The sequence below is a fragment of the Gavialis gangeticus genome, unplaced genomic scaffold (genome assembly GCF_001723915.1).
Source record: "Gavialis gangeticus isolate Ggan-Ray unplaced genomic scaffold, GavGan_comp1, whole genome shotgun sequence".
Classification (NCBI taxonomy): domain Eukaryota; kingdom Metazoa; phylum Chordata; order Crocodylia; family Gavialidae; genus Gavialis; species Gavialis gangeticus.
Window position 1 is genome coordinate 39,581,120 of NW_017729025.1, and position 12,786 is coordinate 39,593,905.

Genomic DNA, 12,786 nt, shown 5'->3' on the forward strand with positions numbered 1-12,786 from the left:
GACAGGGGCAACCACAACCCCCCCCCCCCCCCCCAACCCAGGGAGGTGTGGGGTGCCCCCACAGTTGGGAACTCCTCAGCTGAGGTGTGTGAGACTGCCAGTTGTGGGAGCTTGCTGCTTGTTTCCCACACCCTCAAGGTGGGGGGATCACCAAGCTGGTGATACTCCTGCCCCGGGGGTTTGCTGGGAGGCACACTGCAGGGACCCGGTGTCTGCAGCTTCTGGAGCTGAGAGTCCCAAGTAGTTGTGGGACTCAGCCCTGGCTGAGCAAGTTTCCCCCCTGTGGCTGGGAACCATGTCAACTGATGGGGATCCCAGCCACAGAGGAGACCCTGCTGCATGCAAAAATTAAAGCTCAATAGTATCTATTTATAAAGTTGGTACATATTTTGAGGTCTAACTTTATAGCAAGTTGGAGTCTTTTATTGTGTGGCAGCTACTTTGAACGTGTAGCTAGTTTCCAGGTAATTGTGCAATACCTGTAATGTATAGAGGGAGTCTAGTAATCTAAGTTCAGTATTTCGGTTCACTTTGCATAAGATGAAAAAAAACCTCTTCTGTCAATTTGCATTCCCTTGTTAATTTGAACCAGGATTTTAAATGCAAGTATTTTCTGATGTTCTCATCTAAAACATGAGGAGTTTAAAAAAAAATAGCAAACAGTTAATATGGGCTGAAAATCCCCCCTAGTATTATTATTGGTATTTTAAGTCCAAAAACATATGGTTTCAGCCACTTGTAGAGAGTGAATTGCCCCTTACAATGGTTGACACCTTCTGTACCTTTTATAAGTAGTTTGTTTTTTTTAAAGGAAGAAAGTAACCTAGGAAGCTTTTATATTGTTCAGTATGGTAAAGTGATACCTCACTTAGATCCACCTTCACTAGCAGAGATTCATACCCTGTAGCCCTGCTGAAATATTTTCTTTTTGTTACTGCAGTGATTAATGCTACTGTTTTAGTTGCATTGATAGCTTATACAACCAACTCCATTAAAGACTGCCAGTACAGGGGGAGATTTTTTTTGCACTACATTTCCCAGTATGTTTGTTTGTTATATGCTCCCACTCACTCTGTAAAAATGTGGTGCTCCAAAAATGGGAATACTTCTGTACAATAAAGTTACAAAGTCCCAGGTGAGGTGGTTCTCTCTCTGACCTTGGGGTTTTCAAGAGGAGGCTGGATAGATATTTGGCTGGGGTGTTATGACCCTGCACTCGTTCCTGCCCAGGGCAGGGGATTGGACCTGGTGATCTATTTAGGTGCCTTCCAACCCTAAGCACTATGAAATTATAAAAGTCAGCAGATGTGCAGGCCTCCTTGGGCATCTCTGTCAAGTTCTTATACCTGCTCTAAAGGAGCAGTCTCTGAAAGGGAGAGTAGAGTGACCTCTAACTCTGCTAGGGTCAGAGGACCAATCATGGGGCAGGTTTTGGCATCTGTCTATTTGAAATGATACCGGGGTTACCGATCTTCCCACAGGGTTGGTGCGTGCTTGCACAGTGTTTGTGTTGGTCATTTCACATAAGTCACCAAACGGCTGACAGAGGGTAGCTGCTTTGAGCTTTAACTGACCTGAATGTTTTTTTTAAAACTAGTAACGTATAAGGAAAATCTCTGTATCTTGTTCCATGGGCCAGCCATTCTGAAGGGATTTTTTTGCTTGGTTACTCTTTTAAAAAACTAGTAAAACTAAAAATGTCTCTGGACTGTGCTAAGGGCCTGTCTGTCTGATAATAGTCTCTGTTTTACCTTCATGGTCATAAAGGATAGACCTTTTTTCCTCTGAATAAAGAACTCAACTTTTTAAATTTTTGTAACTTAATTGCATCATTTGCTTATATTATAAGCATCATTTAAATGCCCACAATTAAATTAAATTTGATTTTTTTTTTTTAAATGGTAGTTTTAAAGTAGGTTAGCTCTACATCTACTGTCCTTGTTTTCAATGAAAAACTACATATAAGTTCTTTGAGAATTGAATCTTTGGGAAAGTAGTGAGATTGGTTAGACAAAATGAACAGTGAGAAAAAGGAGTAGGTTTTTCTCTAATTATATCAGATGATCATTACGTGTAATGACAATGGGTTGGAATGTTTGAGAGAAATGATTTTTGCTTAATTTTTGATCGCTAAGTACTAGTATCACAGAACCCTGTCACTTATTTTTGAGCTCTGAAGTAATACTCATAAAGGAAATGCTATCAATTTCTATAGCCCCCATTTTTAAACAAAGGGTCATTTTGAAGTCAGTTTTTATGCTGCCCTGTGCTACAAGGGTGAACTGCCAGAAGATATTTAGTACATTTCTGGACTGTCCAGCAGGATACTCCTCCTTCCTTGCCCTTGAGTTTTAGGTGGTGCAGGAACCTACTCTGGATTCCTTTAAGAAACACTTGGATGCTTAACTTCCTGGGATCATTTGACCACTGCTAACTGCCTGCTCTTTGGGCAGGAGGCGGGACCTGATAATTTTGCGAGGTCCCTTCTAGCCCTAATGTCTGTGAAATCTGTGAAATCCAGAAATCTATGTGAGGGACCCAGTAGGGCTTCCAGAAGCTATACTGTGTTGCATTATAGTAAGATTTTTGGAGTCTGCAGCTCACACTATGGGATTTACAATAATAAGATCTAGTTCACTTAGCTGTTCCTTTCCCTTGAGTTTTCAGCTTTAGTGGCATCCTGTTCTGCCTAATTGAGATCAGTCAGGCATCTGCTATGCAGCTGGCATCACCCTACTTTTTCTGAATTTTGTGTGTAAAACGAGAAACTTGGGAGTAATCAATGGAAATTTAAGAATCTCTTGCAGTGAACTCTTCCACAGATCCCTTGCATGGGTCTAGGATTAAACTTTATTAATACAAGAATTTTATATCACCCACTTTTAAAATTGCACAAAAAAGGACCATTTTCAAACCAAAAAGCATTTTTGCTTAACTTCAGGGTGCTATAACAGAATATTACAATGAGCTCCAGCCAGGCTGAGATGGAAGACAAATGTATCCCTGTGCTCTGGGTCAAAGAAAGAACAAACAAGCTCAAAAGTGATATGAATGTATAGTAGATAATGCATTGTAATGAATTAACTGTATTTATTTTTTTCAGAGCCCACAGTTTGTCTCCAACAGATCATCTGGCAGCATTTTACCTGGCTCTGCAGCTTGCCATATCTAGACAGGTTAGTTCTACTTGAGGTGCATTAAATCTTCGCACTGTGACAGTCGTAAAGAAATTCTGATCTGTGCAAATGGCTCTTTACCACGTGTTTCTCCAACAGAACGATTCTTGCTTTTTGTTTTTTTTATAGCCTTCTGGAATGTGTGCACATTGATGTGATAGGTTTGTCTCTGCTTTTCAGTAGGCCTGGCATTGTAGCTGCCATCACTATCTGGGGTATTCCCTTAAGACAGGTGTCAAATGTAGTCCAGAGCCTGGATCCAGCCTACAGAACCGGGTTATCCGGCCCCCAGCGTTGATGTGGGACCGTCCCTCAGCAGCAGCTGATCATCTGTCAGACTCATGGCACTGTAAGCTTAGCAGCACTATGGCTTGTTCCTGCTGCTGTAGTCCTGCACCCACAATGCTGGGCTGCTTCCTGCAGGTGTTGTTGGTGCTCCAGTGCTGGGCAAGAGCAGTGGGTGCTTGCCAGCCAAGCTAGTGAGAGCTCCAGCAGTACCACAGGAAGAAGCCTGGTAGCAAGACGTATTCCCTCAGTGACAGCCAAGCGTCCAGGTCTGACCCATGGTGCTGTAACCCCAGCAGCCCTGCAGAAAGGGCTGGCATCGCAGGCATTTGGTGGCTGCTGCTGTGAGAACAAACCTTAAGTTTTGTTAAAAGTGGTTCTGTTGGGGCTCCAGCACCATGAGTTTTGACCAGATGCTTAGCTTCAGCCATAGGAGTCATGGTGCTGGGCTGCTTCTTTCAGTGTTGCCTCTCACTGACTTGTCTGCTACTCACCAGAAAGAGTGCAGCAGTGCTGGAGCCCCAGAAACACCACAGGAAGAAATCCAGCATCGTGACTTGTCCTGGCAGTGGCAGCCAAACACCTGGGGTGCTGGGCCCTCTTCCTGTTGGGTCCTGGATGGCTGGAGTGGGCACCACGTGTGCTGGATCTAGCATAGGGTCAGGCGGGGAGGGATCCATAGACAGCATCCAGCCCACAGGGCTGGCCATGCACCATCTATCTGTCGCTTAGACTGGTCACTAGCCATTAATTCAGCTTGTGGGGCCAGGTGAGTTTGACACTCCTGTCTTAGGAGATTGTATTGCACTTCATGTCATGTGTAGGCTGAGGTGAGAAATAAAACACAGATGAGAGTTTTCTTATTTCTTTTAAGGCCATGGAAAATGTTACCAGTTTGAAGGCTCTTCACTGTATGGATATCCTCTCTCAGAAATTGGATCATATCTGCCATGTAGAAGCATGATAGTGTTAGGTTCAGGCATGCACTCTGTTTTTTCAGTGCATGATGCTAATATTTTTTGTGCATGAAGAAAACTTGGTTTGGAGGTTGGGTGTTGTGAACAGTACTACACAAATCTGTTTAAAAATTTTTAAGAAGCAGCAAATATTTTAAAGCTATGAAAGGGGTTGGGGATCTGTTATGCTCTTATAAGAGAGCCTGCATTCTGTACTGTCTTTCACTTAAAGGAGTTAGGCTTGTATCTTGCACTGCATGAATCAGGATAATTCAGAATTGCTTTGTCTGCATCATGCTAAGCCTTTACCTGTGTCAAACTTTATTTTATTAAATTTTGAGCAAGGTAGTTTTACATACTCTACGTGATTACTTTTCTTTGCTAATGAACAGGAGAGACATCAGTGTATGTCACATTAGACTGGAATGAGAATATTTTTCAGTATATGGTTTCGACTTTGCACCAAAAAAACTTGAATTCAGAAATGCATTGTCATGATAGAAAATTAATGGGTTTTGTCAGTGCTTGTGACCTTTCTTTGAGGAAAAACACCTGCAGCTGAGGAGATCAGAAATTTACAGTAAAGCAAAAGCCATTTAGAAATCAGTAGTTCTGTTTTTGCTTTTATTTGGATAGGCTTGAATTGAGTTTAGAGTTAAAAATATCTTCAGAACCTCATTAAGAATGTATCATAAATTATGAAAGGAAGCAACAATATTTATCTCAGAATGAATTTGGTATTCTAAAGGTATGTTAAAATGTTTGACAGCAATATTCATCTCACTTTATAGGTTAGTTTATTACTTTGAAACTTCTACAGTTTGCTGTAAAATGTCAAGTTTTATGAAGTCCATTTCACGTTTGATTTAGTGTTTTTACAGGACTCTTTAGAATGTTGCATAGCATTGAAGTGTACTAAACTGCACGTACCTTGAATGTTTATATACATGCATTCAAATTGTAGCAAGCAATACTTCTCATAACAGTTCTCTGCATTTTAAATCAGATACCAGAAGCTTTGGGTTACGTTCGTCAGGCTCTTCAGCTTCAAGGAGATGATGCAAACTCTCTGCATCTCCTTGCGCTCTTGCTCTCAGCCCAGAAACACTATCATGATGCTTTGAATATTATTGACATGGCCTTGAGTGAATATCCGGAAAACTTTATGTGAGTATCTGAGATGGTAATTTGCATAGACCCTCCTTCTGCTTTTATTTATTTTGCTGTTCAGTATTTTCTACTGCACTTATTTTGAGGGAGGGCAGATTTGGAGACTTAACTTTTTTTGGTTTAGCTATATTTTTCCTAGTATGTTAAGGCTTTACAGATAATTCATAGTTGTTTCTTAGCATTTTGATTCTTTTTCTACAAATACTGGGGAAAAGCCTTGCGTATAGGTGATTTGATATTCTGTAGCATTCCGTATACAGATTTGTTTTGAATTTCTCCCCCTGCCCAGCTCCTCAAGAAGCATAACAATTCATCTGCTTCTGCATGGGGTCAGTTTGTATTGAGAACAATACAAATCAAATGACCTGTGTGGTACGCTTGAGAGCCAGTCAGTGTGCGGTCATGTATTCCACTACCCTTAAGGACATCTGCTCTGGCATATTTTAAGGATACAAAGACATCTACTCAGCTGCCCCTAGTGGTATCATATAGGGTCATCTTCTCTTACGGTGGCTTAAATGGCTGAGACACCCAGATTGCTTCTGAATGCTGGCAGATTTGTCCCTGATTTCTGAAGAATCCTTGGAGGAGAAAAAGAAAAACATTGGATTTGGAGCTCCACTGCTTTCTGAACCAAATTAATTTGAGATTCCCTTTGCTGTGCAGACACAGCTATTCCCTTCTGCTCTCTCAAAATAGTTACTTTTGCCTACAGCACTCTTGGGTTGCATCTAGCCCCTCTGTGTTGGAAGAGGATGGTGGAAGATTTTATTTTTTTTTCCTCCCTTGGACACCTGCATGGCGACCAGTCATTATATCAGGATTTCCCAGCATGGTGTATTGCATTCTACATATAATTAGATTATTTTCTATAGGGATTTACCCGCAAAGCTTTAGTTATGGCATCATAGAGTATATCTGACACTTATGTGAAATGGAATGTTTGGCCAATATTTTGAGTTTACACAAGTGCTTTGGATGTTTGCTGGCCTGATTTTTCCCTTTCAGCCACTGATAACAAACGTGATTTCCTCTCCCTTTCTAGATGCCTGTGAGAAGAGATCACTTTATACTGTCCTCTTCTCTTGTTTGGGACTGCATTTGCCAAGGTGCAAAGTGATTATGGCACTTCCTGCTACTTGTTAATATTTTAATCCTTTTTTTAAAACATTCAATACATTCAATTGTGCACAGGACAAAAAACCAATTTGGGAATATGCTACCAGTGTTACACCCCCCAAATCTACCCCCTGTTTTATAGACACCCTAATTTGTGATGTGATAAAGTAACAACCCCACTCCCTAGCCTTCTACTGAAAAACATACCCATTCAAAGTGACCTCCTCTCCTAAGAAATCAAAACCTTGCATTAGGCCAAAAAAAATATTTCATCTTGAGGGGGGGAAAAAAGGGGGGAGGTAGGGGGAGAAATAATGTGTGATGCTGGACTTTTTGTATCAGATCACAGCCTCTTCATTGCATGGGCATGCATTTCTTCATTTACTTGCTTTATTATTGATTGTCTAAATATGCCGTCTGACCACCTGAGAGTAGAAGGGGGAGGAAAACCTATGGAAACATGCAATAAAAATCCATCAGCCTTAACGCGTATTATGCGACTGTAGAACGCTATCCACAAGAAATCTAAAAGCAATATGCTTGACATCCTAATATAACTGCAAGTTATCTTGCTGATGACATTGGTGGAAAGTTGAACTCCTTTCATATCCAACAGTACTTAAAATGTTATCCTAATTAAAAGAACATGTTATATGTTAAAGAACAAACTCCTTCCCTGCTTCTTTTATTCATAGGTGTCAGAATTCAAAGGAATATATACAAAGGGACAAAACCTTATGTTGGCACTTTAGGTTTTGTTTTACTTTTCAAACTCAAATTTCTCAAATTCAGCAAGATCTCAAATGAAGATATAATGAGGGGATTCATACAAGTACCCTTACTTATCATTTTAGTTGATACATGCAGAGGCTTAACTGTGAGCAGTACTGTGCGCGCCACCCGCCCCCCCCCTTTCCCCTCCCCATTCCCGCACCTACCCAGCTCCAGCAGTGTGGGAGCAGCAGCCAGGGATTCGCTGCTGCTGGGGAAGATGTCACCTCTTTTGTCACAGGCATGTGTTGAGCAATCGGAAGAACACTGGTTTTTCTCCAGCAAAAAGGGGGTAACATCTCCCCCTCAGCTGTGGCTCTTGCACTGCAGCTGCTGCTTCTCCTCTGCGCTCTGCTACCAGAGCTGCTTCAGGGAAGGTGCTGGGGGAGTTAGGGGTGGCTCTTTAGACAGCCTCTGGGGCCGATGAGAGAACAGAACATTGGATTCCACAAAGGCTCATATATTTGTTAGATTTGTCACCCTTTCCATTTGAGCTGAGGCTTTTTGAGTAGTGGTTGGTGGGTGATTTAGGCATAGTGTACATGTGGAATAGTTTGCAGGTTTGAAAACATGTTCAAAATGATTTAGGGTGACCTTCCTCTTAAACTGCAACTGCATTAAGCACATAGTGGCTGCATTTTTCTCTCTTCCCTTCCTCCTTTACTCCACATGTATTTACTTTTAAAGCTGTTGTTTTGTGAACTACAGCTTTGTGAGACTTATGGTACTGATGTAAGAATTGTGGAAGTGCTAAGTGGAAAGCAAATGAAAAATATTTTGTTCAGTGCCAGGTGGAGCTGCTGTGTTCCTGTGTAGTTCATTTTCCAGTAGCTCTCTGTCCCCATCCTAACCATTCAGGATTTTACACAAAGAACTTTCCTCTGCTTCTGACTTAAAGTATCACAGCACTTGCCCCAGTATTATTGGCTAGATGAAGATCATCTAGGCTTAGATGCATTAGACACTCAGATGTTGGTGATGAGCCATGGCATAATGACTAATTGGGTAAGTCTCCAAAGAAGGTTCAATAAATAAATTAAGAGGCTCCCTTTATCTGATTGCAAAGAGCAGTTTTATCCTTCAGTTTGAGTCTTGTTTCCTCTTTTTGTTTCTCATAAAAACAAGCCAGCATGAAATTAGTAATGTAAATCTCTGTTGATTACTAGGAATTCTAGTAAATACTACAGAAAAGAAAACAAGGGAAAGAATAGATATTGATTCATATCCATTTTAACATTCTGTGAGGATCTTGTCTATTGTATGTGAAATCACAGTCCCAGAAAGAGAGAAGAGCTTAGGGTGAAAATCTTTTGCGCCAAATCTCCATATTAACAATTCTCAAACTCTCCATTCTCTTCTGACTAGGTACATATTGTTTGTGGCCCAAGCTATTTATAGTATGTAATCTTTAAATACCATTTTTTATTTATTCTGTTTCATGCTCCACCATTAATAAATAATCACTTGGTTAGGTGAAGTTATGTTTCTTAATGAAATATTTATAAAGTTGTTTTCTTCACTTTAGCTTTTTTTTTTACTTACAGTGTTATGTTACAGTTTCAACAAACCACTGTGTTACTGGAGATCAGCATGATTAAAGAAAAAGCTGCTTGGCACAATAAGCAATAAATAATAACTGCTAATATTATGCTTCAAATTAGTGACAACTCCAAGGGATAACAGCTGACAGGCCCTTCAGGTAGCAGAAGTAAGAAACAGAAGAAGGACTGTTTGAGGAATGCAGTTGTGTTATTTTAATGTTAAGCAGTAAGCTCAGAAAGGCACTTCTACCTATCAATAAGCTATGCTTGCCATATGACAGACAGCAACCTCTCTCTCCTCAGTCGCATACAGTTCTCATTTTTGCTGAAAGTATCAGCAAATCTGGAAGGATTCTTCCTCATCCTAACAGTATGTACAAACCAAACATATTTAACAAGAACAGGTTACTGAACACAGGTATCAGTAAACCCTGTTCATACAACTTTTCAGCTACTAACATTTACTTATTTATTCGTTCAATTTATACACCACTCTCCCCAACAAAGACCCATGGTAACAGGTTTGAAGACAACTGAAGTTCACTGTTTAAACATTTACATGTGTTGAAGTGTGGTAGAATTTTTTTCTTCTAAGGGTGTCATAAAATCATTTAAGAAAATGTCTCAACCTAACTGACAATTATATTTAATTTTTTTTTCCTAGTTCCTGAGGACTGTTTGAGGGATGCTGTTTTCCAGAGCCAGTAGTGTAATAGAGGCTTTTTAACCACTTCCTTTAGTCATTAGTCACAAAAAGTCCATTTGTTCTCATGGCTAGTGCCCCAGCCATCAGAATGTAATAAGTTGCTGGTCTCAGATGGCCACATAAAAAAGTCAACACTGGCATTTATTGACAGGCTGAGGGGCCATTGTGTCTGATTCGTATAGAACAGGGGGTCCTTGTGAGCTGGATCCAGACCATGGCAGCAGCCAGTGGCAGGCTTTAACACAGGCATCACTCACCCCCACTTCTGAGATGCATCCAAAGCGGCTTCATATTCTGGATTATGGCAATGGGGCCCACCCTTGTTCACCCTACCCCCCATATTCTTGGATCCTGTTGGAGCCCTGTGGATCAGACAACTTAATTCTTTATGCCTTATATTTGACACCCGTCATATGCAGGCTGAACTTCAAGTCTTCCCTGTGGTCTTTCTGGGTACTTTTATATCTGCTTCAGGGGTGGAGGGCAGTGATGCTTTTATTAGAACGGCTCCATGAGCCATTTTATTTAAAGCACCGCAGTGTCTCGTGCATCAGTGTCCCTGCGCTTCAAAGTGGCAGTGGGGGTGCTTGAACTTGGCAAATGAGCTTCAGTTCAAGGACCCTGACCACCATTTTGAAGTGCAGGGACACTGATGCACGAGATGTGGGAGTTCACGTTCCAGCAGACTCAATTACTTGAGTCTGCTCTGATGCCCTGTAATTACAGCGCGTTGGAGCAGCCTCCACACTCATGTACAGGCACGTGTTTTAGCTTCCATTTTTCTTCTCTGAATACAGAGAATTCTAGCTTGGGCAGAGGAAGGAAGTGAGGCAGAAACAGATGGCTTTGGATAGGAAATCCCAATGTACCAGGCACACCACTGTTTAGAAAGCTGTGTAGGTATACCTTTTCTGTTTGACAGTGGGATTTAACCTAATCCAGTTGGCTCACTTCGCACATCTTGGCAGAGTGTAAATATTGATGATTCTCCTTTAGATCACCTTTTTACCAGTTTGTTTGTCTTCCCTTCCCCTATTCCACACTGCTGCAGCAGAGAATGCAGCAGCATGGTGGGGAGGCAAGGGGTAGGAGTCAGGCCAATGTGGTATATATAAATTGAGCTGCTTCTCGTGTTCATAAGCAGAAATATTGATACTTCATTATGAGAAATATATAGTAGAAATAGTGATTGAGGCATAAATGCTCCAGAGGAAATTGGCCAGCATGAGTTCTCTGCACCTTTTACAGGAAACTGTTTTGTAAATCTGGCAGATGAGATTTCTTGTCCAGAGTTTACTTGGTTCTGTCCCTTTTTCTTGGCTGCTGCTCCCATGTGAGTAAAGAAGAACTGGTGAACTGATTGGTTGCTCAAAACTGGAAGAGACTTTCCAAATAATCAGGGTGGGCATAATAGAAGTCTATTTACTCTTTTTCATTATATTGTTTTTTAGAAGCAATACACACAGCAGTATTAGTATGTTGGGACAGGAGTGGACAAAGCTAAGGTATTTTGCTTTGGGGTTTTTGTGGGGTTGGTTCAGGTTATCAGGCTTTTGGAAGAAATGAAACTGTTAAGCCACCCTGGGTCTTTGTTGGGGAGAGTGGTGTATAAATTGAACGAATAAATAAATAAATAAATAAATGTTAGTAGCTGAAAAGTTGTATGAACAGGGTTTACTGATACCTGTGTTCAGTAACCTGTTCTTGTTAAATATGTTTGGTTTGTACATACTGTTAGGATGAGGAAGAATCCTTCCAGATTTGTTGATACTTTCAGCAAAAATGAGAACTGTATGTGACTGAGGAGAGAGAGGTTGCTGTCTGTCATATGGCAAGCATAGCTTATTGATAGGTAGAGGTGCCTATTGATTCAATTTTCTTCTAAAAAAAATTTCAGAATAAATCATCATGAAATTACTCTTCTAATTCTGTTATACCTTCTGTTAGGCAACAATGTTATACAAAATACTTCTTAAAATACACAAACTTTTAAAATTGTCCCAATGTCTACTTAGATCTCTCTGAAAAATTCTTCTTACCACTGAAAATTCAAAATGGACCTGGCTGGTTAGGTCTGGCATCACTGTGTATGCAATCAACTTGGTACGTGCAGCATACATCTAGAAGTCTGGCATTATATGTATTTGAGCGACTATGTTGGGTATTGTCACACTAGGTTGGAGATGCCCAGGCGTGGCCGGGCTGGTGGAGTAGGCACCGACAAGGACGTGGCTTGAGTTATACCAAACTTTTTATTTTTACTTAACAAAATGCACAAAATACTTTGCTACTACTATTTCCCATGCTAATCTCAACAACTTACATATATAAACAATTAAAACAATTACAAAGAGTTAACAACAGGAAATTGTGTCCGTTGGGTCACAAGGTTCAGGCCGAGGCCCCTTGCATTCAAAACCACGAGTGGTCTTGGTGCGGCTGGCCTGGGCCCTAGTCTCAGACCTGGTCAATGGCTCATAGAGGTTATTTAACAGTTAGGAAATTAACAACGGGGAATTGTGTCTGTTGGGTCACGAGGTTCAAACTAAACTCCCTTGCATTCAAAACTACCCTGTGAGTAGTCTTGGGGCGGCTGAGTTTAGTTCTAGTCCCAGACCTGGTCAACAGCTCGTAGATTTCAAGAGGCTATTTAACAGTTAGGCTTGCATGCTTACCACAAAGGCAAACAGGAGCGGCTTCATGGCTGGGGAACGCTAGTCACTTCGCGGAGGCCTCAAAAACCGACCCGAGATGGCACTCAGGGAGGGGCGGCCCTGGCGGATGATCAGTCTGTGGGCCTTTTGACGCTTGAAGTTTTGATCCGAACTTCCCCCATCAGGGCTTTTCCCATGACTGCTTTTATACTGGTAGGCTGTAGCATTTTATTTCCAGCAACCAATCAGTCGTCTTTTCCCTCAGCAATTTGTTCCCAGTGACCAATTGTGCGCCATATTAAAACTTTGGGCTGCAGCGTTTTGTTTCAACTCATGCCAGCTATCATTACCTTGCAATACCAGGCCGATGCGTGGAGTGGATGGAGTAAGCTCCGAGTCGATCTCCGA

At 41.3% G+C, this 12,786-nt stretch overlaps 1 protein-coding gene across 2 annotated transcripts in view; it reads left to right on the forward strand.

The window, feature by feature from the left end:
* The window catches only part of TTC7B (tetratricopeptide repeat domain 7B), a 258,616-nt gene that overhangs the window by 115,377 nt on the left and 130,453 nt on the right, over positions 1–12,786 (forward strand). For both annotated transcript variants that reach the window (XM_019518662.1, XM_019518663.1), the window contains exons 13-14: positions 3,104–3,176; positions 5,424–5,584. In XM_019518662.1, the coding sequence (XP_019374207.1) occupies positions 3,104–3,176; positions 5,424–5,584 (234 nt within the window). The remainder of the gene's footprint in view (positions 1–3,103; positions 3,177–5,423; positions 5,585–12,786) is intronic.